Genomic DNA, 16258 nt, shown 5'->3' with positions numbered 1-16258 from the left:
AGCTAAGAAATCAGAAGAGGAGCCAGTTGAGGGGACAAGATAATACTTTGAAGTATGTTGAGTTTGAAGTGACAATAATACCTTCAAGTGGAAAAACCCACTTTAGACATTTGGCAGATGGATAAAAAAGACTGGAACTCAGATAAGAGGAGAGTTCTAAAGGAGATTTGGGAGTATCATTCATGTAGAAGTGAAATTACAAGAACAGAGCCATTCCTGGGGCTTTAGAAGAAAAGAGCAGGACAAGCCAAGACAAAGCTTTGACAGGATTGGATGTGGGAGTATTGATATAATCTCCCTCTACTCTTTCCCCCAGGGAAAAAAAGAAAAAGAAAAAGAAAAAAACTTTGGAACCTGGTGCCCTGGCTGACTGAGCTGTCAATCCAATATCAGCCCAGTCAATGACCATTTTAATTGATTATTCTACCATCGCTGACTAACCAGCCCAACTATACCTCAGCCAGCTAGTGACAAGGGTCACAATTATATTTTATTGAAGGGGTCTCCTCTTCCCTCTCCTCTCCATTGATTTAACATAAGGAGGTAGTTCTACTGGTTTTCTCCTTCACTTTTAACTAATTAGAGGAGAGAGAAGGGAAAGTGAAATTTCTAGCAAGAGGAATTGAGGATATCTCTAAAGGTAATATTTTAAAAGAGAACTGTTCATACAAATCACTAGCAAATACCTGTTTTCAAATATAGAATATCTTATACCAATGCTAGAAGCGGCATGTAAATAAAGCCATGGACTAGGAATCAGAAAAAAACTAGGCTCAAATCTTCCCTCTGGTATTTATCCTTGGTAAGTCATCTCCTTGTCCCCAAGGAAACTCCTCTTAATTGTCCCTGTCCCAGATAATAAGGCAGGTATGTTTGACCAATGGATAGAACATCAGACTTGAAGTCAGGAAGACCTGAGTTCAAATCTAGCATCAAATACTTGTTAAATTTGTGACATGGGACAAGTCATTGAACTGCTGTTTCCCTCAGTTTCTTCATCTGTAAAATGGAGATAACCATAGCACCAATCTCTGTGTTGTTGTTTTCCTAATAAGTTTACTTATTTTTAATAAACATTATTTTATGAATCATGTTGAGAGAGAAAAATCAGAGTAAAAGAGAAAAACCATGGCACAGATTAAAAAAAAAAAAAAAAAAAAAAAAAAAAAGAAGTGAACATAACATGTTTACATTTACATTCAGTCTCCTTAGTTCTTTTTCTGGATGAAGATGGCATTTTCTGTCCGAAGTCTATTGAGATTGCTTTGAATCACTGAACCATCAAGAAAAACCAAGTGATTCATAATTAATCATTGCATATTCTTGCTGTTATTGTGTATAATATATTCCTGGTTCTGCTTTTTTTTTTTGCTCAGCATCAGTTCATGAAAATCTTTCCAGGTCTTGTGCATCATTTTTTTATAGAATAATAATATTCCATTATCTTCATATAGCACAGCTTAGTCAGCTATTCCCTAAATAACAGACAACTACTTATTTTCCAATTCTTTGCTACTACAAAAATTTGTGCACATGTAGGTCATTTTCCCTCCTTTAAGATTTCTTTGGGATACAGACCTCTCAGTGTTGTGAGGATTAATTGGGATTATATTTGCAAAATGCTTTGCAAAGCTTAATGCTCTATATAATTACTAACTGTGTTGATGATGACATTCTAGATGCATGTGTATATACATATGCATAGGTATATATATGTGTGTGTGTGTGTGTATGTGTATGTGTGTGTATATGCATATATATATGTGTGTGTGTGTGTATATATATATACACACACAGAGTAATAAATTTGGAAGAAGGGAGCTTTCTGTTTCTGCTTCTCTATCTTAAAGAACATAACTATATATTCTGAGGTTTGGCGCTAAGAATAGAAGGAAAATAGCTGAGACTGATACATTTTCAGCTTTGCAAAGTACATTATAAACATGATCTCTTTTGAGGTTCACTATAACCTTGTGAGGCACATGCTACCAGTTATTTCCCTTTTTGCAGAGAAAATAGTCTGAGAGAGGCTGAGTGATTTGCTAATCATCTTAGAGCTAGTAGGTTTTAGGGCCATGATTTGAATTCAATTATTTCTGGAGCTAGAACTCTGTATACAATCCCAGACTGGTCTCTTTGTTTCCAACATGGAATTTGAGAATTCTTCCAATGCCAGATTCATCAGGTTGAAGTATATCTGACATGGCAAAAAACTTTTTTTTTTTTTTTTTTTTTTCCCAATAGCAAATATGATTTAGAACTTATGGCTTTAATTGGAGAACAAACATGAATTTTATGAGAATTATGATACAAGGTATGGGAAGAAATTAGCACCTACCATTAAATCCTAACTCTCCCATGTCCTGGGAGTTAACTTAATTGTCTCAATAAGAAAGTGACTGTGGGAGTTAGTGGGGACAAAATGAATGTGCCACTGAGTCAGGACTATATATATATCCATGATTTAGATGAATTGGCAAGGCAAGCTAAGAAGCAGATATCTGTGAACCAGTTAAAAATGATTAAACTTGCATCTTAGTAACAAATGTAATTGAGTGTGAATTTTATGAAGGTTAAACAAATTATATCTTCTATATTGCGCTAATAGTATAGTGCCATATATGGAAAGTACTTACAAGTTTATCATAAGAAACCTTCAATATGGCTTGTTCTTCTACCAACTGACATAGCAACTGGTCCGAAGTTTGATTAAAATTGATGAGTCTTAGAGATATTTTCACACAGGTCACATAGTTAATAGAATTAGAGGCAAGATGCCCAGTCCATTATGTTACCCTGCCATGCTGTATATTTTTAAATTATATATTATATACTGTTTTCACAAGTTAGCATAAGAAAACTACTTTGCAAATTGTAAACACTATATAAATGCTACTCATGAAACTTAAGTTGAGTAGATAGGTGGTACAGATTTACTATCTACAAATAGATAAAATGCTGGGTCTCTAATCAAAAAGACTAATTTTCTAACTTTAAATCTGGCTTCAGACACTTACTAGCTGTGTCACCCTGGGCAAGTCCCTTAACTCTGCCTTCTTTGTAAAATGAGCTGAAGAAGGAAATGGTTGACTTTGCAGGGGGGAGTCACAGAATCAGAGATGACTGAAAAATGACTGAGCAACAACAAAATGAAATTTTCATGATATCAGAGTGATTGAACCCTTCTCAGTATTCTTTCTACTGCTTTATAAGGCAAGTGTTTTGGGGAGGATTAGAGACAGTAGGAATAAAGACAAAGCCATAGGGATGCCTGGATTGCTGACCATTTGGATCCTCAATTCTACATTAAGAAAGAGATTTTTAATTTCAAGATAGAATTACTGCCTATCAGGAATCTTTGGAAGAAGACAAAATAGTATATCTGGGATCTGTTTCACTTACATATGGCTTAAGAGTTATCAACTATCAACCTGTTTTGGCATTAAAAACTTTTTTGGGGAGTAGTTTATCTTTCTGAATTTTCAAAAATTGAAATGCTAGAGATAATCAAAGTAGTAGAAATCAGGAAGAGCTGGTTTCAAGTCCTGACTACATCACATGCTAACTATATGGCCATAATTGGTTCATTAATTTCCCAGTGCTCTTAGAGTGCTTGCTGAAACTATATATCACAGACAAGTTTTCTGTCTGCATTTGTGCACCAATTTCCTATATTTGGAATATTACACACACTGATATGCTTACAAGTAAACTTTGATTGAGAAAGTTTTCACTCTAAGAAATTTTCTATAATTATGAAATAATCATACTGCCCTTCTCTTTAATTTTTATTTTCATGAATTTGTCACCTTCTTTTTTCTGCTCTTTGCCTGATATTGTGCCATGTTTATAGTAAATATTTGGAGAATGTTTTCAGTTTGTATTGTAGTTGACCAGACCTTGGAGGGAAGTGGGAATGAGGAAATGGATTTCATTTAGCACAGTGAAGGAAGGCACATCCAGAAGTAGTTCCCACAATTACCCTACTTGGACATTTAAATAATCATATCAATTATAATAGAATTCAACTGAATGGTAAAATTGTGTGTGTGTGTGTGTATTTTCATATAAGCCTGCCCTCTGTCAATGCTCATAAACAAGGAAGTAGGAGGAACATTGCTACTTATCTCATAGTCATGCTTCTCTTTATCCATGAATAATGGCAAGCCAAGCACTCAGCACTTTTTCTCCAGCCTCTACCTTGTTTAGTTGCAACTGGAGAGGGACTAATTTATGCTAATTCCAAGGAACAAGCTGCAGCCCATTTATCATAAGAGTTTCCATTCCTCAGCAAAACACACACAAACATACCTAAGTTTTAGGAAAACTGAACTATGCAGCTGATTCTGGCTGGAGCAATAATAAGATTGTTTCTTTGAAGGACCCAGGTCTGTATCCAAAAGCCAATGAACATAGAGGGCAGTGGTACACAAGCCTTAAGCAGAGCTAATGCTGTCTGCCATCCACCATTCATTCAGAAGGCCTTGAAAGATAATGGGAATTTAACATGCAAGATACTGGCTTTGATTTTGCTATGAGGTTCCACCAATTGCTTTCCAGTTAGGAAGCTTAGAATCAGAATGTCTAGTGCAGATGTTCATAGGATTCTGCTATGAATGATTGGGAATTGAATTGCAGGTTTAATCCCAGGGGAGTATATTGATGTAAGGAGAGAAAATGAGAGAGACAAGTGTCCATTCTATCTTGAAGATGTACGCTGATTCTGTCTCTGGGAGTCTGCTTGCATTTGCCACATTTCAAATGGCAAATTTTTTTTTTTAAAGCAAGGACAGTGTTCTTTGTTGTCCCTGATAGTATTGACAGGGTTGTAAGCACATAGTGTTGAAATAACATTATAGAAAACTGGTTCACCATTCTCTGTGTGTGCCACTGGATTTCTGTGGGTGACCTTGGACAATTCACTTAGGATCAAAATAAGACAGGTGTAGGAAAGGGATGGGAACAAACATTTATTTAGTGCTTACTTTGTACCAGATACTACTATATACAGACTCACGTGTACATATGGAATTTTCCAAATGAAAACTGGATGAACATGTAGCCAATGGAATGAAAGGATTAGTTTTTCAGGTATTGGTGTATAAATATTATTTCATTTGATCCCTAGTCCCTGGGACTTTGTTCAGACATTCAATTGAGAATCAGTGAGTGAGTGCAGATTGATTATTTCCTCTTTCTCACAACAAAATCTTCTCAGTTGCCTCTGATGAAGAGCCTGCAATTCAGAACTAAGATTAGGTATTTATTTGCCCTAGGCAAAATTTGTAAATTCTGCTCCCCAGTGTTTCACCATCCACTGGAGGCTTTGAGCTTTCACTGGAATAATTTGGAACTTGAATTGTCACAAAATAAATTCTTGTATACCTGAGCAAAGCTACCTGGAATGAGAAATGAATGCATTTATGAAGAGTTGTATTTAAAAGCTCATTGGATTCCAAGGCATGTATTTGAGGTTTGTCTACTTTGCTTATTCTTACTCTCAGATCTGCCTGAAGCATCTCTCAACCCCTCAGGTATTGGCATTTCCTTTGCTTAGGTTAAAAAGTACCTGGTTTTACATCAATATGAGATCATTTTTGCTTTAGGCATCCCAATATCCTGAAGCTTCCCTAGTCACAAGGCTATTGGCCTGACCTCTCACATATACACACTTCCCTTCTTTACTTCACAGCCAAGTACTCCTCAAATTCCCAAAGCAATAAAAAGTGCTTTGATTTCAAAACCCTTGGAAAGCTGAACAGACTAAAATATATAAAGGCTGTTCGCTTACAAAAAATACATGACTTTTGTTTCTCATTATTCCCACTATGAGCCATTTAATGGAAGTTTGTCTTGGAGGAGATATTGCAAACTAGCTGGGTTCTAACCTGGAAAAGCCAATTGCCACGGATTGTCAGTTACTTCATGGTTCAGTGGTCACCTACACTGTTAACTTTGCACCCGGGTAACTGGAGCAGAGCATCCCCCTCTTTTGCTTCAGAGATGAGCTACAGAAAATAAGGCTTAAAGGTCATTCACACTTCTGAGTAATAGACTTTGCATAAATGGGGTAGAAAATAAAGGTCACTGCCCTATAGTTTGGGAGGGTATGTTTGACTTTTATTTTTCTTTCTGGTTGAGGTATATAATATTTGAAAAATACCATATTCCAAGGTTAGGAGCTTTTACCCAAGTAGAATAATTAAAAATATACCAAATTAGGGAGGAAGATGATTGAAAAGTTGCAGAGAAAAACAGGAAAAATTCTTTGGAGAAAACAATATTAAGTAGTAATCCAAAACCTACACAGTATCTGGGGGAGGGGTACATCTTTGAAAATACATTTTGGCAATGACTTCAATTAATTATGATCTGGAGCCCTAATCTTGAGAAGATGGTGATAGGGAATGGGGGAGGGGATTAAAGAATTCCAAGGGCTTATTTAAGTAAGAAAGTACTAATGTTTATGGAGAGAAGGAAGGATAGGTTTGGAGTTAGCCTTAAACAAATATTCATTATGTTGACTTTTTTTGAATATGTATATGTGTATGCATATATAAATATATATGTGTATGAATGTTTGTATGTGTGTGTATGTGTGTGTGTGTGTGTCCAGGAGGAGAGATGCACAAACAAATGTTTTTAATTTTTATATTGGTAGTTTTGATTCCTTCTTGTAAAAATGATGAATATTAAAACACATACAGTCATGTATGTGTGGAAATCTTCAAATGAAAACTGAATGATTATATAGCCAGTGGCATGTAAGAATTATTTTTCAGGTATTAGTTGAAATATAAGGCTTCTGAGGTTTCTTCTAACTATAAAATTCTATGATTTTTTTGTTTTGACAAAGAGGAATATATGTAGTTCATACCCATATTTTTTCTTTACCTACCCAGTATACACATTGTTGCCCAACCCAATGTCCCCCCCCCCCGAAAAATTCAAGTTTTTTGAGGACTTTTATTTTTATCATTGCAACTCCAATGCTGGCATATAGAATAGTAGATTCTTAATACATTGTTGTTGATTTTGAGACGAATTGTTCTAATTATTTCTCTGAAAACATAACATAAAAGGAAATAATGATACAGGGAACTGTTATTGCCATAGGAACTATATTATAAATAGGTGATTGGGCATAAGTCATTTTAGAATAGATTTGCCATTGTGGTTTGACTATAATGAATTGGATTGTATAATTTGGTAAACATTTATTGGATGTCTATGTCCAAGGCCCTAAGCTAAGTTCCAGGCATGAAAGGAAAAAAAAAAAAAAAATGTAACAGTTTTTGCTTTTTTTTTTAAATTTAATTCAAATTATTTTAGTTAATTGGTTGGTTGAGGGAGGAAAAATATGTACACAATTAAATTTATACTTGATAATTTGAAGAAAAAAAAAAAAGAATTTGAGAAAAACTTTGAATGATTATAGAAATGCTCATTCCAAACAGCAGACATTTACCTCATGCGTACTGTTTGCAAAACACTGAGTGAGGTACTAGGATAAAGTGATAAAAATGAAGAATTCCCTTTCCTCGAGGAATTCATGTTCTACTATGTGGAGGTGATGGGGGTTGAGGCCCCTTTAAGATTCCTTTCTGAAATGATAGCGTGGCCAAATCTGCACTTCAGAAAAGAAGCCTTTAATTATTGGCATATGGGGCATAAGATGTCAATTGAGAGAAATAGAGAATTTAGCTAGGAGCTCCTGAGACAGAGAAAAACTGTTCAAAAACTGCTCAAAGTTTAAATTCTCTGTCTATGCTTTAGAGAGCAGGTAAGTATGCCCTGAGGCTTAGAAAGAAAATGGGCGGTTTTAAAATCCAATATCCAGCCTGGAGAGCATGGTCTAATGCAGGATGACTAAAACTGAGTCCCATTTTAAAAGGTATGGGACAAGCTAGTTCTCTGAGAGGACTGGAAGCCTTGGCTCCTTTAAGAGCCAGATAGAAGCTATGAGAGGGACGTTTAGAGTTGCGGCAGAGCACCTTTTAAAAGTGTATAGGAGACTTTTCTAGAGATCTTGAAGAGTCCCCAAATCTCCCCACTGTACCCCAAGAAGGGGACAGGATGGGAGCATTTAAATGGCAGGTTAAGCCTCATGGGAGAGGTTGGAAAAGAGAGAGGATGGGGGAAGGGAGAGATATTATCTTACCCAGTGCTTCTCTGGAGGCAAAGGTGAAGGCTCACGCAGTTGGGTAGAGATACATCTCCAAGTTCGCCCCGATCCATTGACCATCTCCTCGTGGCTACAGCCTGGCCACTCCGGTGGAGTGCGAGAGGGGCTCAAACACAGATTTCTCCCCCAGAAGACATCAAGGAGACTGCCGGCCTGGGACCCCAGAGGGATGGCCACGAGGTGGGAGCAGGGGTGAAGAAAAGACATTCTCTCCTGTGTCTTGGAGTTGCAGCCTGAGGGCAAGCTTTTCTGGGGAGATAAAGGGATTTGAAATGCCTAGGCTCTAGAAGCAGCCTCTAGAGACTGAGTGAGATGAAAAGAGAACTTTTTGCCTGAAATGCAACTAGTCTCCACAGGAAACTTTTGGCTCGCACCCCAAACCTGGTCTGGGTGCTCTATGTTTTAGAGATAGAGTGAGGCGAGGGTAGAAACACAGATATTCTTCCCGGAAGCTGCTCGAAACTACTAAGGACTAAAATTGGTTCTGAGAGACCTGAAAAGGTTAAGGTTAGTTTTCAGGGTGACAATTTTTGGGGTCCCCATGAGGGCCACCAATTAATGAGGGAAAGGAAAGGGGGAACCCCATTTCTTGGCGCATATATAATCCCATGAGGTGCAGTGTCCCCTGTAAAATGAATTTACAGGCCCGAAAGCCTAGATTGATAAATAAAAGGTTTATTGTAGAAATTGGAAGTAAAGCTCAGTTAGAAAGACTCCAGGGCCAGAGGTGGCTAATGGGCGGGCAGGAACCCTTACATGGCTGGAAAGAATACCATGTGTTGGCTGGGAGGGCTCCGGGGAAGAGGGAGTTCTGGCTCACCTCTTTTATACCCAAAAGATTGTGGGCAGTTCCAAGTTCTTGGTGGGCTTTTCAATTAGCTCAGATCAGGTGAGGGCTGGGGGAAGCTGAGCAGATAGTGGGGCTGGGCCAGGATATTCAAAGGGTGCCTTTGATCAGGATTTATGAATCTAGGTCAGTCATAGGTTGGGCAATTAGAAAGGAATCTTAAAGGGACCTCAACCCCCATCAGAGGTAAAGGAGTGAATCTCAAGCATTGGAAAAAAAAAAAAATACAAAGGCATGAAGATGGAAGGTGGAATATCAAGTTTAAGGATCAATTAGTGGGGAATATGTAATATGAATGAATTTGGAAAGGTAGGTAGAAGTGACATTTGGAAGGACTTTCAAATCACAGCTAAGGAGCTGGTATTTTATCCTAGAGGCATCAAGAATCCATTGTTTGAGAACCGGGCAATCTGCTCAGATTTATGTAGATTTAAGATTAATCCAATGAAAATAGGGAGAAGAATTAAAAGAAGAGAGGCTGATAGCTGGGAAATCAATTTGAGTCTGTTGGCAATAATCCAATCGAAACATAATGAGGGCTTAAAATAAAGTCTTGCCATGTGAGTAAGGGAAAACTTGATGAATATGAAATATGTATTAGGAACTGACTCAATAGCAAGTGCTTGGACATAAGATTGATGGAGAAGGAAAAGCCATGGATGACTTTGAAGCTCTGAATTTGGGAGACTGGGAGGATAATTGTGTCCTTAACAGAAGTGGAAAAAACTAGTGGAAGTTGGGCTTATGGGAAAAGATAATGAGATTTGCTTTAGTTATAGTTTGACTTTGAGGTTTTGATGGATCAGAGAGATGTCTAGATGGAACTTAGAAATGGGAGGTTGAAGTTCAGGAGAGAAATTAAGGCTGTATATATTATTTGTATCAAAATGATCATTTGGAGGAAGACTGCATTTAAACAGTAGGGTAGAGTTCCATTTTGAATATTAAAGAAAACTAAGTGTTTTTTTTTTTTGTTTGTTTGTTTTAATTACAAAATGAGGTTGGTAGAGGCAACATTATACTTCTAATGATCAATTAGCTTATAGTGCTTGTTTGATATTGGAATCTTCATGGAAGTTTCTACCTAACACTTTTCACCTCATTATTGTTTCTGTTTCTTTTTCTCTTTTAGCCCCTCTTGTAGACCTCACCCCAAGTCATAGTGGATCAGCAATGCTGATGCTACTCTCTGTGGTATTTGTTGGACTGGCTGTGTTTGTTATTTACAAGTTTAAAAGGTGCGTGACTCTCACTCTGCCCTCTTCATCCCCAGCTACCAATTCCATCCTCCTAGTCCTAGGTTAAAAAGCGTGATGTAGCAGTGACATGTATCCTGCTTGCATAGCGATTGACAGTTTTTTGTTAATGTTTTAGGAAGATCCCGGGCCTTAATGTTTATGCCCAGATGCAGAATGAGAAAGAGAGCAAGAGCTGATCAGCCCAGTCAGTCACAATGAAACAGGCCCAATATCACTCAGGCTGAGCTGAGGAGCCCTGGCCAATTTGTAGATGAGAAGTTGGACCCACAGCCCATAGGTAAATAATTTCCAATAGCCAATAGCTGGTCAGTCTGAATAGTAATTGGCTAAATCTCTTCTACCCCTTTTCCCAGCTTAAGACCTCTGTCTTCTGCTTTGTGAATTAACATCCTTAGTAGGAACTAAGCTAAGCTATCAATTTACTTTTCCTCACTTTTTTTTTTACTTTGGCAGAAAGTAAAATAACGTGAGACCTTCCTGTCTCTGTCCAATAGTTTTCTCCTTAGTTGTCTCCTGTTTCATAAAATTACCCTGGGATCCTCACTAACACATGTGATTTCTGACATTTATGTGAATGATAGAAAAATATCTGCTCTGAGGGAAAAAAAAAATCTTAAGGGTAATGGGTGGTATGGTGGAAGGGTTGGGGTGGTATGTTTCAAGGAGAGGTAAGTATGGACTAGTATCTAGGTGCACCAAATCAAGGGGGAATCATAACGGGGGGAGAGAGAGAGAGAGAGAGAGAGAGAGAGAGAGAGAGAGAGAGAGAGAGAGAGAGAGAGAGAGAGAGAGAGAAAGAGAATATTCCCTGAACAGTGGCAATCAAGGGGAACCACTGCTCCTAAAGGTGTTGGGAGGGATGTGGGAATGGGTGGAGAGGGTTTTCAGGTTGGTTTTCCCCCAAGTAGATATTACATAAAAAATCTAGCAGTAACCTAGAAAAGGTTGGGGGGAGGAGAGAAGGGGAGGAAGGATTCAAAGCATCCTGCAGATTTGTTATGGGAAAGGAGCAATCAAGTATTCTATACTGTTATCTTCAAGTAGTAAATTTCACTTAAAGAAAAACTATTGGTTGGTGGAGGGAGATGTGGTTGCAGAGGGTATTCCAAGTGCCTGCTTTGTTTGCTTCTTGCCCTGCAAATAGAATGTAAGATACACTTCAAATGTATTTAAAGGGGGCTCCCCCTTTACCTGCAGAGTTGCTGATTTCACCTAAATTATACTTGGGAATCAGAGAACTGGAGAGAGATGTGCTGCTCATGCCCAAATTGTTAAATGCTCTTTGTATGGAGGCCCCCTTTGTCCCCTAGGAAGTTAAACAATAAACGGAGCCACATTTTGGATGGTAACTCTTTCCCTGTGGTTCCTCCATTCTGTTAGCATCGGGAGTTGGAGTTATAAATGGTTTCATCTCAGCCCTGTGCTGCAGACTTTGCCTGATGCATTTTATACATCGCTATCCACGCTTCACACTAACTTGATAATACCAAGTCGCCTGGAAGCCCCTTACATATGACTTTCAATATGCTACTGGAAAAAATGAATAGCTAAATGAAAACATAACCCTGTCTTTAAATGGATATGGGAGAGGTCTGTAAATGTATTAAGGGAAAATTTCAACGTAATAACTCTGCCAGTATTGTAGGTAATAATAACAACTGCAGTCACATCTGGTGTCCAATTTTCTCAATGCATTTTCCTCTATTTGTGGAGACAGGGTGATAAATGTGTAATTGCTTTGGTTAAAACGAAAAAAGCTTTTCTGTCCTCAAGTCCAGAGCAGTATTCACCCAGTCTAGTCACTTTTAAAGCTTCTAAGTGAATTTTTCTTGGGTCATTTGATTCTCAATCCTATTTCCAGGGGGTGGGAAGTCTAGTTACTATTTACCTTATTAGAGCAGCCATCCCTCCTTCTCCAGGAACATCTCTCTGCAGATTGCAAAGTCTTTGACACCTTTTCATTTGAAATGTCATTAAATGAGTAAGTGTTACACATTTTCTCTTAGGAGAGTAGCTTTACCCTCCCCTCCCTCCCCTTCTGCTCAACCTGGTGAATCATCTCTCCGATTGAAAAGAGCAAGACATACCACTCCACCTTCTACGCCAAAGCGGGGACCTTCCGGGGCACACTTTACAATTTAAAGAAAAAAACCCCAAAGGCGGAGACCTGCTGCTCGGGAAAGAATTTCACTCTTGTCGAGTGCATCATCGTTGCCTGTCCACTAACTCTATTTTTTTTCCCCTTTGTTGTTCTGTTTCCTATTTTGCCAGGAAGTATTTCCATAGTTGCTGAGAATCAAAGCACAAAAGAAATCCCTACCTATGTAAATGTTTGAATGGAGGACGCCAGTAAAAAAACAAACAAAAAACAAAACAAAACAAACAAAAACAAACAAACAAAAACACATTAAAAACACTCACTGCATCGGGACTTTTTAATTCTTCAGACACAGACAACAAGGGTTTTTAGCTTTAAACCTGTGCATGTGGACATGATCCTGAGAACACGTTTGGAGGGGCGGTGTACAGGTGCTCTATTTTAATGGAAAAACGCTCCCCTCTTCCCTTTCTTCTTCTCTGTCTCTCTCTCTCTCACTCTTTTTTCTTCTCTGATCCGTCGTGTTTGTAGGAGATTCATAACAAATAAGAGGCCAAGGAAATCTGCATGTATTTTTTGGGAAGTATTCTTGGCTCTAGATTTAACAACAATTTTAGCACTAAAGCCTACTGGGTTGGACTAGCCGCCCGAGGCAATTTCATAAGACACAAAAGAGATGCCACACAGGTGTTTTGAAACCCTGGGCTCTTTCTCTGGTTAATTTCCCTTATTTCTGTTTTCCTGTTTGATTTCCCTTCTGCCCCTTCATTGGACAGCAGTGGCTCTTCTTGCTCTGTGACTCCAGGGGGATAAAGGGGCAATCAGTGCAGAGAATGGGGAGCATCAGGCTGGGAAGAGTGAGGTAGGGAGATAAATTAAAAAATGGTCATTTATTTCCCATCCATCTATTTTTTTATTGTTCCAACATCTATATAGAAGGGACTCACTTCCTTCTTGTAACCCCTCACTGCAGGGGTAGGATACAAGATCTCATTTCATCACTAATTTGACTTTTCATCAATTATTTTCAATGCCTGAACAATCCACTTTTCCTGTGTTCCCACCACCATCTTTATTTAGCCCACTTACTCCCTAGTGGACCAAGGCATCTGGCTGTCTCACCTTTCTATTTTTTTTTTTTTCCCAACCTTGCTGTTAGCTTTTCCCTCCTCCTCTTATTTTTGAATATAAACTGGATCATAGCCTTTCTTGTTATCTGATGGGCATTCCATTTAGAAATCACATCTCATTGAATTCCCATTTTCATTAAATCTTCTTACAAATATTTTTCTGTGTTGAAGTTGCCAGTGGATTGAGAGGTAGCCTGATCAATGGGAAGACCATTGAGTAGAGAGTCAAAAGATCTTGAATTGGCCCTTGTCTTTGCCACTTACTGTGACCTTGAACAAATATTTCCTTTCTGTGGGTCCTAGTTTCCTCTGTAAATTGATAGGTCTGGATTCAATGGGCTCTTAAACCCCTCATTGAAGAGTCTATAAATAACCTGGCTCCTATAAATAGGGATCTAATTCTATACATTGCATCTTCAGTCTTAGAACCCCCAACCTCAAGCAACTTTTCCAATTGTCATTAGATCCCTTCCCCCCCCCCCAAAAAAAATAACAACTTTATATGTGAGAAGGTGCTATTCAAGTCAGCTTGAGATTGGGTTATATACTTTGGAGAAGGAATTCAGAAGAGTTGTTTATACCTAACTGGAACCCATTCAATCAAATGAATGCCCATCCATAGTGTCAATTCATTTAGAAATGTTTTATTTCTCTTACTATATGTTTGGTTTACCTCTGGTTTACATACATCCCCTTTGCCCACACACACATATTACTTTATGTTAACAGTTACTCTGAAGAAAAAAAAAAAAAAAAAACAACATTATCCAACTTCTCATTGTAAAGTGGCAATGTGCATGTGATTTTAAGCTGACTTAAACTCTAAAAGGGTTGTCAGCGCCATACTTAAAGAAAAACCATTTTAGAAATTACACAGTTCTAAGAGAAATAAACCAAGATTTGTTAGATAGCAAAGAGGATATTTTTGGCTATTTTGATGGTCCTGATAGTGACACAAACACATCCACACACATACCCATGAATATTCTGTTTTCAAATAAGGGGGAAAAATAAAAGATTAAAGTAGGCAGAACATAGCAAAGCAAGTCAATAAAGAAGCATGATGGCACTCAAATTATTCCAAAATCTTCCCAAGTATGGACCAGAAAAACCACAGAAGAAGGAATAAATGGAATGTTAAATAGATGAAGTAGAGGAGAAAAGCCCAAAGACTTGGGAGTTGGGGAGAGTCCAGAATCCAACCTCAAAATTAGGAGAGAACAGTCCTATCTTTCCTCTCTAGAGCTTAGTCTCACCACTCACCTGGGGCCTTGAAACAGAATGTGATGATTTCTGGTTAAATAGCTATGTTAGAGTGAGTTCAATGCCCATTATTGGGCCAGCCCCAATGGGGACTGTTCATGTCTCCTTTTGCCTCAGCTCTAGAAGAAGAGTTGTTTGAGAGCTTTCCAAATCTTTGCCAACAGTGTATTTCCCACTTGGGAATTTAGGTTTAAACTTAGAAGTTGGATGCCTTTGGTAGTTACAACTTTGGTGCTCCTGTCCTGCAAAAGACATATTTGTTGACCTATTTCATTAAAGGTTTCTATTTGAATCTGGAAGATGGAGTCATTAGAAAGCAGCAGAGTAATTTTAGTGTAACAACATAAGAAAGCCTTAGATGTATAGTTCCAATGTAATTAAGTGGAGGAAAAGAATTATCTTTTTGACCTAGTATTAGAATCAGGGGTGGGCATTAAGTATCAGTCCTCATGGAGACTGGTCACTAATGACCATTTTTTGAGAACTGAGAAACCAACAGCTCATGTTATCTGAGAATGAGGCAGCAGGAGAGAGATGGAAAGAGCTTCAGATTGTAGGAGTTAAGATCTGGACCTAGTCCTGGCTTTGCCACTAACCAGTTATATAATCTTGGAGTTCTATTTGGGGTTCATTTTTCCCATTTTTAAAATGATGAAATTGGACTCAATGAGCTCTGTTATCCCATTTTGCTCTGATATTCTGCCCTGACAAGATCCACTTGTCACCAACACCCCACTCCTCCCAACACCCCTATAATACCAAAACCCCTAGAACCTCCCATTCTCTTGAAGATTACTCTTGAGATCCAGGCACTAGGTCTAAGTGTTATGGGAAGAATTAGTTAATCTCCCCTATGGGCCCAGTTATACCTTCCAGAAGAGGCCTCTAGGATGAATAAGGATTGAGAGGGAATCAAGTGCCTACCCCTATTTGCCAGTAACAGAGAGGGAACTTGAGCAGGATCATGGTGGGTTTAAGCAGTGATTGATCAAAACACTGGAGGGGCCAGTATAAGAAACAGGCAAGATGCAAATCAAATATAGAGTCAAATCTAATTTCAAGCCTTTCCTTAAGCTCTGGAGGAAAAATGTGTGAACCTCACTCTAAACAAAGGGCCAGCAGCTTCCTTGCCTTGTTGCTAATTAGACTCACCCCTCCCAAATGCAGAGGTTGGCTTTGCTTTTTTCAGGAGTTCCAAACAGCAACTTCCAGAGCAATGGGACGCTTGACAGCTGTTCTGTGTTTTCCAGAATTCCAACTGAGCATTGAAATCCCTCATTAGCCAACTTATTTTTATAGGAAGCCAATTAAAAAATGAAAGTTTTCTTATCGTATTGGAACTACTTCTAATTTTAAAATGACTTTTTTGATGTATTTTTTTGGTTAAATAAGATGTAGTGTAATGTATAATTGCTATTGTTTATTGCTTTTACAATCATATTTATTAAACAGATAATGTCTCTAACATTGCTGCCT

General features: G+C 38.2%; 1 protein-coding gene across 1 annotated transcript in view; it reads left to right on the top strand.

The window, feature by feature from the left end:
* SORCS1 (sortilin related VPS10 domain containing receptor 1) overlaps positions 1 to 16063 on the top strand; it is a 726370-nt gene extending 710307 nt beyond the window's left edge. Inside the window, 5 exon segments of the mRNA XM_074295531.1 lie at positions 10165 to 10270; positions 10407 to 10452; positions 10455 to 10488; positions 10491 to 10568; positions 12563 to 16063. Coding sequence (XP_074151632.1) covers positions 10165 to 10270; positions 10407 to 10452; positions 10455 to 10488; positions 10491 to 10568; positions 12563 to 12627 — 329 coding nt within the window. The 3' untranslated portion in view covers positions 12628 to 16063.
* Positions 16064 to 16258: the final 195 nt, after the last annotated feature.

Source organism: Sminthopsis crassicaudata, chromosome 2 (genome assembly GCF_048593235.1).
Source record: "Sminthopsis crassicaudata isolate SCR6 chromosome 2, ASM4859323v1, whole genome shotgun sequence".
Classification (NCBI taxonomy): domain Eukaryota; kingdom Metazoa; phylum Chordata; class Mammalia; order Dasyuromorphia; family Dasyuridae; genus Sminthopsis; species Sminthopsis crassicaudata.
This window is presented reverse-complemented; position numbering and strand designations above follow the sequence as displayed.